Here is a 20,292-nt window from a genome sequence, read left to right as displayed (position 1 = left end):
AAAATCATTAATTATAAATAATGTATGTGTTACCTAGCATGTACTTGCCAAACGGCAATTAAAACTTTTGACACAGGTATTACTATCATCAGTAATAAATATTTAATGTACTCTATTTAGCAACTCATCTCACTTCAAGCCTCCATTTCCAGCCGTATATAAGATAACTTGAAAATCTGTTTCCTATACAAAACCTACAGAAGTTGGATGAAGTATAACAAGCATCTTATTCTTAGGCAAAGCAGATATTTAAGAAAGAAAATGAAATCCTTAGGAATCAAAAAATGAAGAAGGGGGAAAACAAACAGGAAGTTTAAATAACGGGCTGTTGTCAGGCTGCTCTGGTAAGGTGTGTGGGTCCTAGCCATCAAAGAAACTGCTTTTTATAGACACTAAGATTAGGAGATAAGGATATGATCAGCCTGGGGGTGGGGTGGGGGTAGAAACCTAAATTTCCCTGCACAGAGCTGGGACCCACTCTGGCATGGTGATACATATGTAGAGTTCCAGTATTTGGGAGGAAGAAGTAGAATTCAGAGTTCAAAGTCATCCCCGATTATACAGTCAGTTAAAGGCGAGCTGGGAGCACATGACACCCTGTCTCATATACCAAGGGTAAAAACAAAACAGCTGGAAACTTAAGAGTCTTATCGTCAGTCTAAATAAAACAAAAAAGTACAATGATACAACAGGAAAATGAGCTTAAAAAGGAAAGTCTATGAATCTGAAAGCTTAGTCTAGGTAAAAACTGAATATATTCTTTATGTGTGTTATTAAGCTACCTGCAGGGTGCTAGAATCGCTAACAGAGAATTTAAATTCTAGGATAATAACATTCACTGATTAGTAGACACAAAAAAATTCTTCTCCCCCTCTAATGTACAAATTATATAATTTAATTTTCACAATCATCCTATTAAATATCTATAATGTTATCTCAATTTACAAAACAAATTCAGTTTAGGGAAGTTAATCAATTGGTTAATGTCATCCAGGTATTCACTGACAGAGCTGAATTTTGAACTTGGCTGTTCATTCAATTAAAATGCACTGCCAAATTTCTACCATGAGCCCAGCAGAGACAATAGCATGCTGCGTGATCCTTTAGTGCAAATCAACAAGTGTAACTGTTTCCTGCCTTCTCAAGCTTAGCCAGTCCTAAGAATGAAGTTAGCCACAAAGGCAGCAAATAGGAAGCTGACACCCTACAGACGCTCAGGGGTTCTGCACGCCAAAACAGCTTAGTTGCCTCTGGCAAAAAAACTAACTTTGCTGGGAACACCCTGAACCGGAAGGGAAAAAGCAACAAGCTCCCTGAGCTAGGTCTGTCCCATGTGTCCTGACTAATGGAAATAATTTTATCAAAATAAGTACATAGAGTTCAAACAGAAAATATTTTACTATGAAGATTAGTAAGAACGAGAGAGCTGTTGTGGTAAACGTAACAGGTGGGATTGAAAGTTAGAAATAACTGCTATAATCCTACCAAACTGAACTTTTAATGTAATTCAGAGTATTATTTGAATGTATATTATTGAAACCTGTTTTATTAAGGTTAAAAACATTAACAGCTGAGGCTGAATGTGTAGCTCAGGGTAGAGTATTTGTCTAGTTATGTGCCAAGCTCTGGGTTTAATCCTAAGCACAACAAAAAAAAAAAAAATAGAGAGATGGCTTAGCAGTTAAGAACACTGACTTAACTGGGCATGAGGGTGCATGCCTTTCATCAGAGGCAGGGGAATCCCTGTGAGTTCAAGACCATCCTGGTCTACATAGAGTTCCAGCACAGCCAGAGAGCTACACAATGAGATTTTGTCTTTAAAACAACAACAAACAAATATACAAAAAACAAAACTGCTGGATGTGGTGGAGGACACCTTTAATCCCAGCACTCTGGAGGCAGAGGCAGGCAGATCTCTGAGTTTGAGGTCAGTCTTGACAGCCAGGGCTATGCAGAGACCCTGTCAAGAAAAGAAAAAGCCAACTTCAGACAACAGGCTCTCTGAGATACCTTCACTCCTAGTCTACATAACGTATATAGTAAAACATATAAGGAGGAATGTAAAGAGAATGACAGAATTCACAGCTTCCACTCTGTCTGTGGCTCTATGCTGGAACAAAACTCTCCTAGTTTTCCAACTCCAACATTACTACCAAAATTTTTAGCTACTTTTCCTCTTCACTACTTCTTTCCTACAGTCAAGAATTGGCTATATGTTCTTTTTTGCCTTGGAGGATTGAACCCAGGACCTCTTATACGTTAGGTCTGACTGTACCAGTGAGTGATAGCCTCTAACCTCTACCATACCTTGTAACCAATGTGTTTACTCATAACATTACCCTATCTTGATTTCTATTCAATATTTTTGAAGGCTTGTGATGTACAAAATACAAGCTAAATACCTTAAGTTACATTTTCTTTTCACTCAATTCCATTGTTTTACACCCTACCTAACTTTACTTGTAAATAAGAGTAACTATCATTAGGCATTTACTTTATGCCAGGTATTAATTATATCCTGCCTGCCTTACAGTAGCCCATGCTAGCCTCAAACACATGGAAATCCTCCTGTTAAAGTCTCCCAAGTGCAGGAACTGTAGGTGTGAGCTACCATGCTTGGCTTCAAGGTAAATTTCTTGAGGAATAAGGTGAGACAGTCAGAGAATAACAACATTCCAAACAAAAGAGCAACACACATAAAAACAGAAGAAAAAAAACCACACTGGAATATAAGAGCTTTAAAAAGATCAGTCTTCAGAAGCAACTACTTGGGTTCAATTAACTAATTTTGATTCTGTGGTGTCCACTATGCCTATGATTTTCTCATCTGTGAAATGGTGATAACAAACTACATTGTATGGGATTTACTTTAAAATGAAAGTTAGGGCCCAGAGAGATGGCTCAGCAGTTAAAGGTAGTTGTTACAAAGACTCATAAACTGAGTTTGATTCCCCAGAACCCACACTGTAGAAGGAGAGAAACAACTCCACAAAGTTGTCCTGACTTCCATACTTGTATCAAAGTGAGTGTGGCGCGCGTGCGCGCGCGCGCGCGCGCGCGCGCACACACACACACACACACACACACACACACACACACACACACACACACAGTAAAATTCATTTTTAAAATAAATAAGTGAAAGTGAAATAAGATATTAAAGGCACCTACCACAGGCCAGAAACATGACAGGTGCTCAGTTCCCTTTTGTTGATAATTCAATAGCCTTTAACCAGGATAGCCCCCTTCTACTGGTGGGCATTTTGGCACACATTTAATCCCAGCACTCAGGAAGCAGAGGCTGGTAGATCTCTGTGAGTTCTAGGCCAAGCTGGTCTACATAATGAGTTCCCAGGCAGCCAGAGCTAAGGGCTACATAGTGAGACTCTGTCTGTCACCTCTATTTCCATCCCTACAGGACCCCAATTAAATATATCTTTTCCGGGGCTGGAGAGATGGTTCAGTGGTTAAGAGCACTGGCTGTTCTTCCAGCGGACCTGGGTTCAATTCCCAGCACCCATATGGCAGCTCACAACTGTCTGTAATTCTAGTTCCAGAGGATCTGACACCCTCAAACCAATGCACATAAAATAAAGTTTAAAAAGTATTTAATCCCAGCACTCGGGAGGCAGAGCCAGGCGGATCTCTGTGAGTTCGAGGCCAGCCTGGGCTACCAAGTGAGTCCCAGGAAAGGCGCAAAGCTACACAGAGAAACCCTGTCTCGAAAACAAAACAAAACAAAACAAAAAAACAAACAAAAAAAAGTGTTTAAATATATAAATATATGTATATATATTTTCCAGCTTCCCCAACTTTACCAGGGCTTTTGGAGCCCTGGAGTAAATTGTAAGTCACTAAGCAAGTTAGAGGCATTCACTGGAAGAAGGGGTGAAAAAGGATAATGGGAGTAAAAACAACTAAAATATACTAAATAAATATAAGAAACTATCAAAGAATAATTGAAAAACAGCAGTCCATTCTTATACCACTCACCAGTGTAGGCCATGTTCTTAGGGTTGCCGTAAGGAGCCCCAGGTTGCACGGGGCTGTAAACAGGGTTCATTGTGGAAGACTGAGGATCCTACAGCAAAAACAAATAAGACAGTATTGATTAGTAATTGCTCACTCCCTCTGACGTCATCTTCTCTAAAGCCTTCAGTTATACTCAAAGGGAAGCCTCTTGGTATAGGGAAAAAGGGACTAAACAGAGTATAATACTTTTCCCACTTTACAGATGAAGAATGACAGAGCAATAACTTGTTTAATGTCAACTCAGCCATTTTAGGCTCTCAGTTTAATATTAATCCCGGTATCCCACAGAGAGTTCTGACATTAGTGCGGCACTGACCAAATCACCTTTCTTCTTTGGACTTCACTATCCTAACTAATATTAAGTGGATTAGTTGATCTCCAAGGCTTTTTCTATGTCTAATGATGCTAACTCACAAGCTGGAAAATGTCATACTTCTTCAGTTCACCAAGGAAGCTTGGATGTCTGGTAGTGAGCACTTAGCCTGCTAGGAAGAAGGAACAGCAAATGTCTTGTCCACCCCTTGTGCCTGTACATAAGATAAAAGCTACTAGCAGCTTTAAAGAAAAAAGGGAGGAATTTTTATTTCATCTATTTGTATGCTCATGCACATGCTACAGTGTCATATGTAGGTCGGAGGACAACTTGCAGAAATTGGTTCTCTTCTTGCATTATGTGTGTCAGGGACAGAACTCAGGTTGTCAGATCTGGCTGCAAGCATCTCTACCCACTGAACTATCTTAATGGGGAAATTTGATGCCATTGAACATCTTAATGCAGAAAGAGAAACACAGCCAAGACTTCTTGCCAAATGTATTCAAGGGAAAGAAATAAACTTGGAAATTTGTGTGCAATAACTATCACCTGCACAAGTGCTCTGTTAATTACCTTAATGAAGGACATTCTCCATTCTGATTAATGGAAAAACTGTCATTAAGCTCTATTAACCAGCCAATTTGTCCCATCTTGTTTAGAGAGCCATATCTTACACATAAGGTGACATGTTTGAATATGTGTCTCCAGATATATTACTTACACTCCATAAAAATCCAACAATTCTCCCCTAACTAGGTTTACATGATAGATGGGCAATTTTTTAGGTCATTAACTCCTGTTGCACCCCAGGACAGGGAACAAGTTAAATGCTGAAGGCAGGCAATGAACATCTGGCTCGATGACAATAGCTCTGTGACTAATTAAGTCTGTCCAGGGTTCTGGAATGAGAGGTGGAGAATCGATGGGCTCCCAAGGACAGGACACTAGGCCCATCAGATAGACAAACAGGAAGTGCCAGTGGTAAATTTCATAATCTAGAACTTTCATAAGTCTACCTAATGCAAAGCCCTGGCAAACAACGTCAGAATTAACAAACAGGGTCAATACACTCATCTACAAATTGAAGCTACAACTTGAGGATATATGTTAAAAGAAGGTATGTGTATTTTCAGCTCAATTTAGCAAAAAAGCATTTTCATAACCAGAGCTGAGAATTAACTCTGATGTTAAAGTTTCCTGCTAACTGTAAAGTGATGTGCAGATATAAACAAAGTGTGACAACATCTGTGCAGACAACAGAGACGATTGCTTGAACACTTTTCCTAATTTGGACCTTCTTCTCCTCAACCAGTTCTCTGCCTAACAAGTCAGAGTTAAGTTAGACTGTTAAAACGCTGCCATGGCTTCAATGTGGTATCCACTAAAGAGCATGTGTAGGAAACCTAATGGCCACCGTAACAATAGTAAGAGGTGTAATGTTTAAGACACCATGAGGAATCTGCTCTCATGAACTGATTAATGCTGTTATACTGGAGAGGGTTTCCCATAAAGAATGGATGTGGTTTCTTGTGCTCTTTTTCCTACCCTCTTGTTTTGTTCTTTTCCTCTTCTATCATGGATTGGCACAGCAAGAAGACCCTGCCAGACACCTGCACCTTGTTACTGAACTTCCCAACTCCAGATCTGTGAGCACATCAACTTCTTGTTATAAATTATCCAATCTATGGCATTGCAATAGCAGCATGAAACAGACTAAAACATGTGCTGGGCAGCACAACTGGTCCTACAAACATCTGCACATTCTCCTACTGAGAACACACCCTGTGCAGCTGATTGGACAAAATGGGAAATGTTTTTATAATCAAAGAAACTCATCAGCTGTGAAACAGATCTCCTGCTGCTACAAAATGAGAGCCACAGACAGACATAGGAGACCATGACACGGCATAACAACATCAATTCAATCCCAACCAGTAACTGACAGAGAAGACATCTGCCAGGGTCTAATATTTGGAATAAGCCAAGTATGATGATGCAAAGCTGTAATCCCAACACTGAAAAAGCTAAGGCAGGAGGATTGCTGTGAGTTCAAGACCCAGCTGGGATACACAGTAAGACTCTGTCTCAAAAGTAAATAAACAAACAAAAAATTAAAGTAAGACTACTATAGCCACTTAGGGGAAGAGCTGAGATCAGAGTTCCTAGCTTCCAAGGGATTATCCTTTGCAACAGAATCTGTATACTGCTCATCATTCCAGGGACAGACTAAAAACCACCAGCTAAAATCACAAGTTCTACTGTCAGGCAGATTTAGGTTCTACAATTACCACATATCAACAGAAGTGTCCTAACCATTCTGAGCCTCAGTTTCCTCTAGTCTCAGAATGAAAAAGAATACTATATAAAAGTTTTTTGTTTGTTTGTTTTGATTTTTCGAGACAGGGTTTCTCTGTGTAATAGCCCTGGCTGGCCTGGAACTCACTCGTAGACCAGGCTGGCCTCAAACTCAGAGATCTGCCTGCCTCTGCCTCCCAAGTGCTGGGATTAAAGGCATTCATCACCATGGCCCAGTTATAAGTTGTTTTTGTTTTTGTTTTTAAATAATGAGCTTATTGAGGTAGAATTTACACATAGTAAAATTTACTCTTTTTAGGAATATTGTCCTGAGCCTAAAAATGTATTCATTTATACAAATAACTATAATTCCATAATCAAGATGTAAAGATTTTTATTACTTTCAACTATATCCTTTTGGTCAATCCCCTGCCTTACTCCCAGCTCCTGACAATAATGCATCTATTTTTTGTTGTAAGGATTTTCTTTACAGATTAGGTACCTACATATACAGTTCTTTATTAAATAGTTAACTGGCATTATTCTTATTTCAGATGAGATTAAAAGAGCTACTGAGAAAAAAAAACATACTAAAAATTGACCAAGTTGTACCAATTTTTGAATCTTCATCTTTTCCAGATGGACAGTCTAAAGCTGTCCTATCCAATATGTCATGTACTGACAGAAACATTTTCAAGATTTATTTGTTACATGTAGTTTGTGTGTCTGAATGAGTTTATGTGCACCATGCGAGTATACGTGCCCACAGAGGTCAGAGGGCATAGGACCCCCTAGAACTGGAACTACAATTGTGAGCTGCCAGATATGGGTGCTGGGAACCAAACCTAGGTCCTCTGAAAGAGCAGTAAGTGCTCATAACTGCTAAGCCATTTCTCCAGCCCCAATGTATCAGCAAGGGAATGTACTAAAAGGTAGACCATTTGCCTAGCACGCACAAGGCTTTGGATTGAGTTTGTATATCACATAGCCCTCCCCCTACCCTGCACTAAGAGAGGAAGGAAAGGAAAGATCTTATACCTGTGTTGGCTACTAAGCTCCTGAAATGCAGCTTGAGATGATAAGAGTTTTAGTTTTTTTAAATTATATGCTGACATTTATTCAGAATAGTGTTTTATTCAGAAAATATATTTTTATGCATATTTTACAAAAGCAGCATTCAAACATACAGGTTCCTTATACATCTAAGTGTTTTTCACTATATCACTTAATAAACTACAAGTAAAAGAATTCAAGACTTTAAAGCAATCATACTTAGCTAAATTAACTGATTCCATTTTACAGATGAAAAATGAGTCTGAGAAAGGGCAAATGAACCATGCAAGACCACAAAGCAAACAGAGGGTAGAGTTTAGAATAGCACCCAAAAGGATCAAAGACTAAAGAACTAAAAATATAAATCCCTAAGAAGCAAAGAGAGGAAGATGGGGGAATGTACCTTCATAATCTTTGATTGGCAATAATCTCCCAAATATGCTACAATAGCAAAAAAAGGGAAGGGGGATAGAGACGATTTAGGTAAATAATTTTATTATTATTATTTTTTTCTTTAAGAGGAACCACCAGCCAGTGTGGTGGCATACCCCTGCAATCCCAGTAACTCAAGAAACTGAGGCAAGAGGATCTCAAGTTCCAGGCTAGACTGGGCTACATATGTAATAGGACTCTGTGTTCAAAACAAGACAGAAGGCAGGCCTGGTGGTGCAGGACTATAATCTCTGCAACTTGGGAAGCTGGGGTAGGAGGATCACAAGCCAGCCTGGACTACAGAGCAAGTTTAATACAAGCCCTGGTAACTTAATGAGAAATCCATTCTCAGAAAGTAAGAAAGAGGGCTGAAGACATAGCTCAGTGGTAGAGTTCTTGCCTGCCTTGCTTGATGTCCAATCTCTGGACTATGAACAAAACAAGGACACCATCAAAAAAGCAAAAAGACAAGTTACAGAGTGAAAGAAAAATTTCAAATTATATTCTTGCCTTTTTATTTGAGATAGGGCCTCAGGTATCCCAGACTGGTCAGCCTTAAGAGCCTGTGTAGGATGACCTTGAACTTCTGATCTTCCTGCCTCTATAACCCAAGTGTTAGAATAACCATATCATATATATGGTATACCACCATACCTGGTTTTCAAATTGCAGATCTAATATGGGATTTGCATTTAAAATGTGTGAAAAATTTATGCAGCTCAATAGCAAAAAAAAAAAAATGTTTCAATCCTAATTTTTAAATGTATTTATTTTATGTGTATGGATGTTTTGCCTGCATGCCTGGTGCCTGCAGAGGTCAGAAGACACTGAATCTCCTGCAAATTAAAGGTGGGTGCTGGGAATCCAACCCAGGTCCTATGCAAAAGCAACAAAGTGCTCTAACTACTGAGCCATTTCTCCAGCCCAAGACACCTAATTTTTCAGGTGAGTGGAGAATCTAGTTTTGCTAAGAAGATTACAAATGGCAAAGAAGCATGAAAAATGCAAATCAAAATCACACTGAGATGTCATATCAACTAGGATGGCTGTCCTAATAAAGAAAGGTAGTAGGGTGGGTATGACTCATGGTAGAGTGTCTAACACGCAGGAAGTCCTGGGCACCATATAAACTGGGTATGTGTTATACAGTAGTACCTTCTAAACTGAAGGGAAGAACAGAGAGGTTCATAGGACTAGGGGAGTAAACAAACTCTGCCTGTCTGGGAAAGTAGGAATTTGCAAAATTCACAAGAGCTCTTCTCAAGAGTTACAGGGCAGTAAAAAACTGCGGGGGAGGGGGGGGGAGGTGAGGGGGTGACTAACCATGCTGCAGAAAGGCATCTCTCAGAGTTTCCTTCAAGTTGTGCAAAGAAGTCCACAGACACAGCTTTCCTGAGTCGTCACTGGTGTGGAGGTGGCTTTTCAGTGATACAATGTCTCTGACTCTCCCACTTCTGACAGTATCTCCTCACCTATACTACTAAGGATTATCAATAAACTCAATGATTTAACAACTTCAATTCTGGTGCAAATTGCTAATTTGGTCTGTAGTGAGTTCCTCATCTGGGGTGAGTAGATGTGTATGTCATGTCTCTCCAGAAAGTTTGTCCTACAAGTATGATGGCATGTCATTCCAGCACTCAGAAGGTAGAGGCAGGATTGGTAATTCAAGGTCAATCTCTATTACAAAGTAAATTTAAAACCAATCTGGGCCACAGACACTAGATCTAGGTTTGCTGGCAAACCTATAATCCCAGTCCTCAGGAAGAACCCAGAGAGTTATGAGTCCAAGACCAGCCTGAGCTGCACAGTGAGACCCTGTCTTGAACAAACAGACAGAAGAATAAAAAAAAAAATGACTATACTAATTATTATCTTGCCCCCCCTCCCTGCCCCATATATATGTTTTTTAGACACAGTCACCTGGCAGTAGTGGCACACGCCTTTAATCCCAGCACTCGGGAGGCAGAGGCAGAAGAATCTCTGTGAGTTCGAGGCCAGCCTGGGCTACAGAGTGAGCAAAGACCTGAACAATTTCAAGGACCAAGTCATATGGATTCTAACAGAAGCTGTCCAAAAAGAAAAAAATAGCAAATTAAAGCCCCCTGAAATGGAAGTATGTTTGAGATACAGCATGGAGGTGAATTGTCAGGTAGAGTACAGGAAGAATAGGAATTAAAATCAGACAGGCAACAAGGGAAAATAATTCAGGGTCTTGCAGGCTAATATGAAGATGGTTAATTCTAGGTGTTAATTTGAATGGATTAAGAAATACCCAGAGGGCTGACGAGATGGCTCAGCAGGTAATGGCACTTCCCACACACCTAACATACAACACATACATACAACAATCCCAGGACCCACGTAAAAGCAGAAGAGAACCGACTCGGCAAAGTAGTTCCATGACTTGCACAAACCCTGTAGCACAAGCACTCACATATGCAACAATAAGCAAATCTATAAATAAATAAAAACAACAAAAAGGAATACCTAGAAACTTGGTAAAGCATCATTTTCGTTATGATCTTATTAAAAAGATTCATTTTATATGTATGAGTGTTTTGCTTGCATGTATGTATGTGTATCACATGCGTGCCTGGTGTCCACAGAAGTCAGAAGATGACATCGGAGCCCATGGAACTGGAGCAGCAACTGGTTGTAAGCCACTCTGTGGCTGCAAGAGCAAGAAAGGCTCTCAACTAGAGCCATCTCTCAAGCTCAAGTACTGGAGAGCTAGGGACTAGGTAGGGAAGATCAGCTTAGTGTGGGAAGGCACTACCCAACTAGCTGGCCAGGAAAAACAAACACACAATTGGAGCAGACTTTTTTTCTGCTGCCATAGATATCAGAACTCCAGGCTGTCTGGCCTTTGTACAACAGAATTCAAACCATCACCTTCCTCAAACCCTCAGGATATGCAAATAGAATGATTCCTCTATATTGAGCTCTCTGCTCAAATGTTACCTGATCAGAAATGCCTTCTTTAACCACATCTAAAATAGCTTCTTCACAGGTGGTAATTTCTGTTTTACTTTTCCTACTGAACTTATCTTTGTTGAATTTTTGCTACTATAACAGAATACCTGAGGCTGAGTCATGTATATTGAACAGAAGTTTCTAAAGGGAATAAGACTCCACTGGGTCTCATCTTGGGCTCAACAAGCACTGGTGAGCCAATCTGCAGTATGTGAGAGATAACACTGGTTCGAAAAACTTTATCCTGATAAAGCTGGATTTGATTCCCAGACTTCCACAACAAAGATGCTAGATATAATACAAGGAGGTAAAACTTTTGGAATAGCCAAAATGATCAAAAAGGTGCTGGCAAGATCGCTCAGTGGGTAAAGGCACCTGAGCTGAGTCTGACAACATGAGTTCAATCCCTGGAACTTTACATGGTGAAGGGAGAGAACCAACCCCCACCAGCTGTCCTCTGACTTCAAATTCACACCACGGCACGTTCCCTTCTAAAATAAATTAAATGTAATTTAAAAAAATTTTAAATAATCAATAGAGGGTGAATATGTAACTCACTGACAGTATTTGCCTAACATGTGCAAGGCCCTGAGTTTAAGGCCCTGCCTAGGTGGAGTGTTGTGAGAGAATCCAGTTAGGTGGATCAAGCAGAACCTCATCAGTTCTGCTTGATGAAATCCAACTGAAATGCTCTGTAGACCTTCTGGGAAGATTGCTAAATGGAAAAGTATTAGCTTACAACATAGTCCTTCTTTTCTGACTCCTCCCCAGACTCCTTCCTGCTGCCTAGAATGAGGATATGATAACTGGAGTTCATCAGTCTTCTTTTCTATGAGGTGACCCTGAGAATAGATGCTTTAAGCCAAGGATAGCAGAAGCAGATTTGATTTCATGGAACAACCATTTCAGCCCTGAACCACATACTTCTGTACTTCTTATGCATTAAAAAAAAAATAAAGCCCGGGGCTGGAGAGATGGCTCAGAGGTTAAGAGCACTAGCTGTTCTTCCAGAGGTCCTGAGTTCAATTCCCAGCACCCACATGGTGGCTTATAACCATCTATAGTGAGATCTGATGCCTTCTTCTGGCCTGCAGACGTACATGCAGGCAGATCACTGTATACATAATGAATAAATAAATCTTTAAAAAAATAAAGCCCATACTTAAATTTTTTAATTACATTTTATTTGTGGAAGGGACAGGCACATGCCACAGCATGAATGTGGAAGTCGGAGGAAAACTTAGTTCTTTACTCCCACCTTATAGATACTGAACCACCTCAATGACCCAAAATCCTGGACTTTTAAAATTAATTTATTCCCTGTACTTTTTTAAAACATTTATTTATTCTTCACTCATTTGTTTATTTTGTGTGGGGTAGCAGGTGCACGTATGTATGTGGAGGGCAGAGAACAACTTGTGGGAGTCTGGCTTTCTCTCCATTATGGGGCTCTGAGGATTGAACTCAAATTGTCAAGTCTGACAACAAGCACCTCTACCCTCTAAGCCATCTAGCTGGCTCCAAAGCTTGTACTGTTGTTTTTGTTGTTGTTGTTGTTGTTGTTATTTCTGTTTTTCGAGACAGGGTTTCTCTGTATAGTTTTGGTGCCTGTCCTGGATCTCACTCTGTAGCCCAGGCTGGCCTAGAACTCACAGAGATCGGCCTGGTTCTGCCTCCCAAGTGCTGGGATTAAAGGTGTGAGCCACCACCGCCTGGGCAAAGCCTGTACTTTTAAGCCTTTTTAATTTCTTTTTCTTTCAGATTTCTGTTTTATGCAGCTAAACTTAATCCTATTTAATGAGAGGAAGAGAGAAAAGTTTCAAAAGAATGTCATTTGATCTGTGTTTTGATGGATGACAGGAATTCTACACGGAGAATAGGGAAAAGGAAAGACCATTTGTGAAATTACACCACAAGAGAACAAGCCATTCAGAGAATATTGAGTGGTTCTGTAATGCACAGAATCTGAAGGAAATCATGACAAAATATATTAACATTCATGTCCCCATTTCTCAGTTGTGTCCACTCTGGTCTTAGGAGGTCTGAAAGGCCAGGCTCAGCTTGGCTACATGACACTGTGATCCCAGAGCTCTCTCAACAGCTCTAAACTCACTGCAAGCTGTTAGCCTGATTCTCTTCTCCCTGCAACACTTCACACACAGAGATCAAGTGTGGTGATATTTTAATTGTGCTGAAATGTGATTTTATTTGTGTGTTAATAAATAAAGTTGCCTGGAGATCAGAGGTCAGCAAGCCAGAAACAGAAATCATGCGGTGGTAGCCCACACCCTTAATCTGATCACATGGCAGGCAGAGTCTCTGTGTGGTCAAGAACACAGCCAAGCATGTCCTTTAATCCCAGTACCAACCATAGAGACCTGGAGGTCTGTAAAGACAGGCAGTGATGAGGAAGTCATGTGGCTGGGCTTCGAGTCAATGAGAAAGCAGAACAGAAAGGCAATAAAAACAAAGGTTACACAGGAAGAGGCCCTCTCTGGGGAAGCAATGGCGGCGAGGTGGTAAGATAAGGTAGTAGTGGCTCTGCTAGTTCTCTGATCTCTTCGGCTATTACCTCTGTATTTGGCTCTGTGTTTCTTATTTAATAAGACTGTTGAGGAATTCATCTACAATCAAGTAACTCTGTGTTTTATATTTACTACTAAATTCTGAGGAAAAAAGCCTGTCATAAAAACATATTTGTTAGCTGGGCGGTAGTGGCGCATGCCTTTTTTAAATTTTATTTATTTATATTTTATACATGAGTGTGCTTTATAAAACATAAATTAATCCCAGGCAGATCTCTGTGAGTTCGAGGCCAGTCTGGTCTACACAGCGAGATCCAGGACAGGCACCAAAGCTACACAGAGAAACCCTGTCTCAAAAAACAAAAACAAACAAAACAAAACAAAAACATATTTTTGGGGGCTGGAGAGATGGTTCAGCAGTTGAGAGCACTGGCTGCTCTTCCGGAGGTCCTGAGTTCAATTCCCAGCACCCACATGGTGCTAACCATCTTAATAGAACCTGATGTCCTCTTCTGGCATGCAGTTATACATGCAGCACACTCATGTATAAAATATAAATAAATAAAATAAAAAAATTATTGGGTGGATGCATGAATAAAGTGAATAAAAGAAACCTTTTATTGGAATTTAGTGATCCAACTTTTTTTTTTCATTTATTTGTTTGTCTCTCTATCTGTTTGTTTTGAGGCAGGGTTTCACTGTGTAGTCCTGGCTAGCCTAGAACTTAATATATAAACCAGGCTGGCCTTAAACTCACAAATATCTACCTGCCTCTGTCCCCCAAGTGTTACAGTTGTGTGCCATCACGTGACTTCAACTTCATTTTAGACATTAACCTTTTTCTTTCTAAATTGAAGAAAACTTAGTTCCAGTAGGTTTTTTTCCCTAATTCCATCAATATGAGTCATAGAGCACCCAAATTTTACAGTGACTATCTGTTTCTATGTTTGCCAAATGTAATCAGACTACACAATGGGTTTCTGCATTTTAAAATTCTGCACACAGTATTTCACTTCAGAAAATGCTCTAATTTAGAAGATGACATGGAGAATTCTGACTTCTAAGAATCTGCCAAAGGGATCTCAACATGGGAACAACTTTTACAGTTAACAGAAAGATCTTTTCATGCAAAAGCTCGACAACTGGCTTTTGTGCCTGACTATAAAGAAGATGCTCATCTGCAAAATGTCAAATTCCAACCATGACAGCACTTAGCCCACTAAGGTAACTTAAAAAATGGCTTTTTAGCTCATCGGAAACACAACAAGGTCTGGAAAGATGAAAAGATGCAAGCATGAGGACCTGAGTCTGATCCTACAAACCAAATAAAAACCTGGGCATGGCCACACACTCGTCCATAAACCCACTGCTACAGACATGGGTACGTGCAGAGACAAGAGGATCAGCAGGACTTGCTGGCCACCAGTCTAGTTCCAGGCTCAGTGAGAAAAGCTGTCTCAAAAGAATAAAGGGGAGAGTGACAGATCAGCACACTTCTGGTCTCCATACACATGCGTGGGCATATGTATCTCTCTCTCCCCTAACCCCAAACACACGGGGAAGGGGACACAACTAATTGTTTATCTAGCAAATGCTTTTGCAAACAATACAAAATGTGGGGTTTTGGCTTTTTTTAAAGTATGAATAAATTTTATAGAGAGCCTCTCTAAATACAGAATTAATTAATCATTAGAACAAAGACAGACTGGCAAGATGCCTCAGCAGGTAAAGGCAGGGCTGCCAAATCTGACAAGGTGACTTTGATCCCAGGAACCCATATGGTGTAAGAAGAAAACCAATTCCAAAACGATGTCCTCTGACCTTCACACATGCATCACAGTGTGCACATTCACACACGAAGTCAACAAAAAAAGTTTAAATGGCACAGAAGCACTTGGGATTTACTATGCGATGGTTCTTTTGTTTAAGAGTTCATCTTTCATTGAGGAAACACGTACTTAAGTAAGACTATATTACAGTTTCTGTAATACAGCATAGTGCTTATAACTCAGATGTCATTTTCCTTAGTGGAAGGATCAAGAAAAGCTTCTATAGTGCAGCATTTTGAATTTGTAAGGCAAACACAAGAGTTAATAATGATCTTATTGTAGATAATTTTTAAAAAATAAAGAGTTCATTTAAGGGCCCACATGGTAGAAAGCTAGGTACTCAAATACATAACATTATGCTGTTTTGCAACTCAGACATACACATAAACTATCAATTGAATGAACAGCAAAGTACATGATGGACACATCGGAACCTTGAGCCAACTCTTGCTCTAGTCACTAGGAAACTGAGTTGGATTGCTTCTAATCCTCAGTAATGGACAAGAACAGGTACTAAATTTATCCTGGCTTCATTTAGTTCGTCACCTTTGTTTTTCCTTCGCTGCTATTTATTTTAGATCCTATTACATATATCTGTTGAGACAGGGTCTCTTCATGTTCAATTTGGTGTCAAACTCATGATTCCCCTGCCTCTGCCTAAGTAACTAAGTAAAAAGATTTCAGGAATGTGCCACCACACCCAAGTGATCATGCTTATTTATGATAGGATCTCACTATTTGCTAATTTATGATTAGATCTCATTATATAGCCCAGGCCTTAAAAATTCAGGATTTTCCTCCCTTGGCCTACCCAGTGCTGATGGTAGGCATGTGCTACCACACCTGGCTACCTGGCTAGCTTAGGTAGTTTAATATTGTTGGCATGTGTATGCATATATAATGTGCCTGCCTGTGTGCTCATGTGTAGGGCACAATATATCTATGTGTGTGCAAGTGCAAAAATCAACAATCTGAGTCTTCTTAGACACGCTCCACTTTATTTATTAAGGCGTAGTCTCTCCATGAACCTGGAGCTCGCCAATTCCGGCTAGTTTAGTTAACCACTGTAGTTTAGTTAGATCAAGATGTAGCAGCTCCTTCTCCAGCACCATGTCTGCCTGTACACAGCCATGCTCCCCACCATGATTGTAATGGACTAAACCTCTGAAACTGTAAGCTGCCACCTCATCTCTGCCTCCCCATGATGGTCTAGCTTTTTTTTTTTTTTTTTTTTTTGGTTTTTTGAGGCAGGGTTTCTCTCTACATAGCCCTGGCTGTCTGTAGACCAGGGTGGCTTTGAACTCAGAGATCTGCTTGCCTCTGCCTCACAAGTGCTAAGATTAAAGGCGTGCGCCACCGCTGCCTGGATATGATGGCCCAGCTTTATAACATAGCTTATAAAGGGGCCCAACTCCAGTCCTCATGCTTGAATAACAAGCATTTTATCCACTAAGCACCTCATCAGTCCAGAATAAGTGTATTTAAAAAGTTAATTCCCTTTAAGAAAAATGATACTCATATAAAATACAACCAGTAAAACTAGAGATGGTATAATTAGTCTCTTTACATTTTAAAAATGATGTGTTAGATGGAGGGGTGAGGAGTACATATGTGACAGTGTACCCGGGGAGATTTGGGACATTTGTGGAGTCGGTTCCTTCCTTTCACTTTTACATTACACTTGGGCCATTAGGCTTTTGAAACAAGACTATACCTGTTGATTCATCTTACCACCAGCAAACTTCACTTTTTTAAAGATTTCTACTGATAGTTTAAAGTAAAACCAGACCTCATGAACAAGCCAACAGTAAAGATCTCTTATTTTGCCCCTGAGCGCTAATAAAAGAGAAGAGGTCTCTGCTAGAGGAACTATACTACTTCATAAAACAACAACAACAACAAAAACCACCTCTATTCTTCAAAGGCTCCCTTCTTGTGAGCCTCCACATGTATGGCCATGGTGGTGTAGACCATGTTGGTCTATACACATACCACTGTCCCTGATCTAACACTATCTCTTTTTTATTTACCCTACACAAATGCAAGTGTCGGAGGAAAGTGGCTCCTTTTTATAATATTATGTGAGTAAAGCTGACCAAAGTTTAAGGGCACTGAACTACTCAAAACACTAGGAGATTTTGCTTGTTTTATGTTCGCTTGTGGATTTTTTAATGATAAAATGCACACAAGTTACAATTTAAACCATATTATTTTATTTTTTGTTTTATTGAGGCCTTGCTATGTTACTTAAACTGTCTTCAAACTCAGGATCTTCCTGCTCAGCTTCCCAAAGCATATGCCACCACATCCAGTCAATTAAAATAGTAGATGGCTCAGAAGGACTGGGAATGTAGCTTTGTGGAAAACCCCTCCCTAGCACGCACAAGGCCCTGAATCGGATCCCCAATACAAAAAGGAAAAGAAAAACAGTAATCAGTTCAGTAGCATTAAGTATATTGGATGGTTGTATAGTCATTACCATCATCCATCTCCAAAAGTCATCTTGCCAACATGACTCTTTAAACCCATTAAATACTTAACTTCCCATCATCCCCTCTTTACCTAGTCCCAGGTAACCACAATTCAACTTTCAGTGTGTGTGAATTCGGCTATTCTAGTAATGTCATACAAGAATCATACAGTACTTAATCTTTGTAATATTTATCCTTATGTGACCAGCTTACTTTATTTAGCATTACATCTCCATTGTTTACCCATGTTGTAGTACAAAAAATTTAAGCTAGAGGGTTGAGACAGGATCTTGGTGTCCTCAAATCTACTATCCTCCTATAGAATTACAGCCATGTGCCACCACACCCAGCTAAAACACTGGTTTTTAATAACTATCTGTTAGACTTCTATTTTCTGTTAAAGACAATCATAAATTATAAAGGTGACCATTATTTATTAACTTTCATGTTCAAGTGGGAGCTCACTGAAGGGTTTTTTCCCCCTCCTAGTGTCCTTGAGAATTCTAGATTGATTTGGCAAATGCAATAATACTTATAAACAAATCATTTAGATGGAACATCCTGCTATTATGAAAATAAATTACATGTTCATTAGGAAGTAAAATGACCCTCAATAAAAAAGACAATGTGGTAGCCGAGCCGCCGGCGGCGGCGGCACACGCCTTTAATCCCAGCACTAGGGAGGCAGAGGCAGGTGGATCTTTGTGAGTTCGAGGCCAGCCTGGTCTATAGAGCAAGATCCAGGAAAGACGCAAAGCTACACAGAGAAACCCTGTCTCCGGGGGAAAAAAAAAAAAACAACACACAATTTGGGCCGGGTAGTGGTTGGCACATATCTTTAAACACAGCACTTGGGAGGCAGAGGCAGAAGGATCTCTGTGAGTTCGATGTCAGTCTGGTCTACAGAACAAATTCCAAGACAGCCGGAGCTGTTACACAGAAAAACCCGGTCTCAAAAACTAAAAAATAAAAAAATAAAATAAATAGGCAATGTGGTATCAATGTTTGAATAAAGAATGTCTAAAAAATACATTTTCGGGGGGGCGGGAGGGGGGAGGACAGGGGAATCCATGGCTGATATGTAAAATTAAATTATAAAAAAAAATACATTTTCTTTAAGGATAAAAAGTCTCATCTGGCCAGGTGGTGGTGGCACATGCCTTTAATCCCAGCACTCGGGAGGCCACTTCGGAGCTGAGTTTGAGGCCAGTCTAGTCTACAGAGTGAGTTCCAGGAGAGCCAGGGCTACACAGAGGAAGCCTGTCTCAAAAAACAAAAACAAATGAACAATAACAATAAAAAAGTCTGCATCTGCCTGGGTGTTATGTATAACACATCCACAAACATTTCCTATTTCAAAGTAGGAATGCTTTTAGCGTTTACTAACGAATTTTTATTATCCAAACAGATGAGCCATTGGTAATTAGCCGGCAAGATCAATGTGAATGATCAACTCAGGTCAGGAAAAGCCTCCTCTCTCTTTGATAGGGATATTTTCTGAACTTCAGTCACTTTTGACTGTCCCTTTACTTCCTTACTCTGACTGAAATCTGCTGTCTCTTAGGACAGTATCTAGCTGTCAAAGCCAGCAAAGACTACACAATAAGGTTCTGTCTGGAAGGAAAGGATGGAGAGAGGGGAGGAGGGAGGGAGGGAGGGGGAATCCATACACATAAAAATAAATTAATTTTTTTTTTAAAAAAATTGACTGATTTTTCTTAGAGTAAAATCCAGGCCTGTCAGAGTCCATCCCCGCCCCCATTACAGGATCCTGTTTAAAAGCAATTCCTCCCTTCAGTGAAAGACCAAGAGCTTCTTTTCACATAAGCTTCCCTTCTTAGCACTGAGATCTAAGTTCAAAATGACTACACAAGCTGGGTTAATGGGTTAACTGAAACAATTCAACATACAGGCCATTAGCCCATCCGCCCACTTTCACATGTACTGTTACCTCCACAAACTAAATAGTTCTACTCCAAGACCTCTACAGGTTGAGCACAGAACACAGGTTTTTATCAAAGTCAACATGCCTCAAATACCAGGAAGGATAAATAAATTATACATCATAAATGAAGGCCACTGCTTCCAAGCAAGCCTTTGAGGAGAAAAGCTCTGCTGAAGGTGCACTGTGGGGCAGCTATGATCAGAAGCTAGCTTCACTCTACTGAACCTGTTGTGATTCGTGTTAGTACACAGGATCTAAACAAGAAGGAAAAGGAAAAAACAAGACCTCCATGTCTTAGTTTAGGTTACCATCGCTATAATGAAACTGTTGGGATTCTGCAGCGCTCCAGCTGAATGACCGCAAGGGGTCTTGTTTCTCACAGTGCACGCTGGTGATTGCGTGTTACCCACGTGGTGTGGTC

The 20,292-nt window shown here is 40.1% G+C and overlaps 1 protein-coding gene across 3 annotated transcripts in view; it reads right to left on the bottom strand.

The window, feature by feature from the left end:
- Positions 1-20,292, bottom strand: part of Fam168a (family with sequence similarity 168 member A) — a 127,748-nt gene that overhangs the window by 48,252 nt on the left and 59,204 nt on the right. For all 3 annotated transcript variants that reach the window (XM_076548333.1, XM_006982135.4, XM_076548336.1), the window contains exon 2: positions 3,994-4,081. In XM_076548333.1, the coding sequence (XP_076404448.1) occupies positions 3,994-4,063 (70 nt within the window). In that variant the 5' untranslated portion in view covers positions 4,064-4,081. The remainder of the gene's footprint in view (positions 1-3,993; positions 4,082-20,292) is intronic.

Source organism: Peromyscus maniculatus, chromosome 1 (assembly GCF_049852395.1).
Source record: "Peromyscus maniculatus bairdii isolate BWxNUB_F1_BW_parent chromosome 1, HU_Pman_BW_mat_3.1, whole genome shotgun sequence".
In the NCBI taxonomy this organism is placed as follows: domain Eukaryota; kingdom Metazoa; phylum Chordata; class Mammalia; order Rodentia; family Cricetidae; genus Peromyscus; species Peromyscus maniculatus.
The sequence above is the reverse complement of the archived record's forward strand: the minus strand, read 5'-3'. Positions and strand labels throughout refer to the sequence as shown.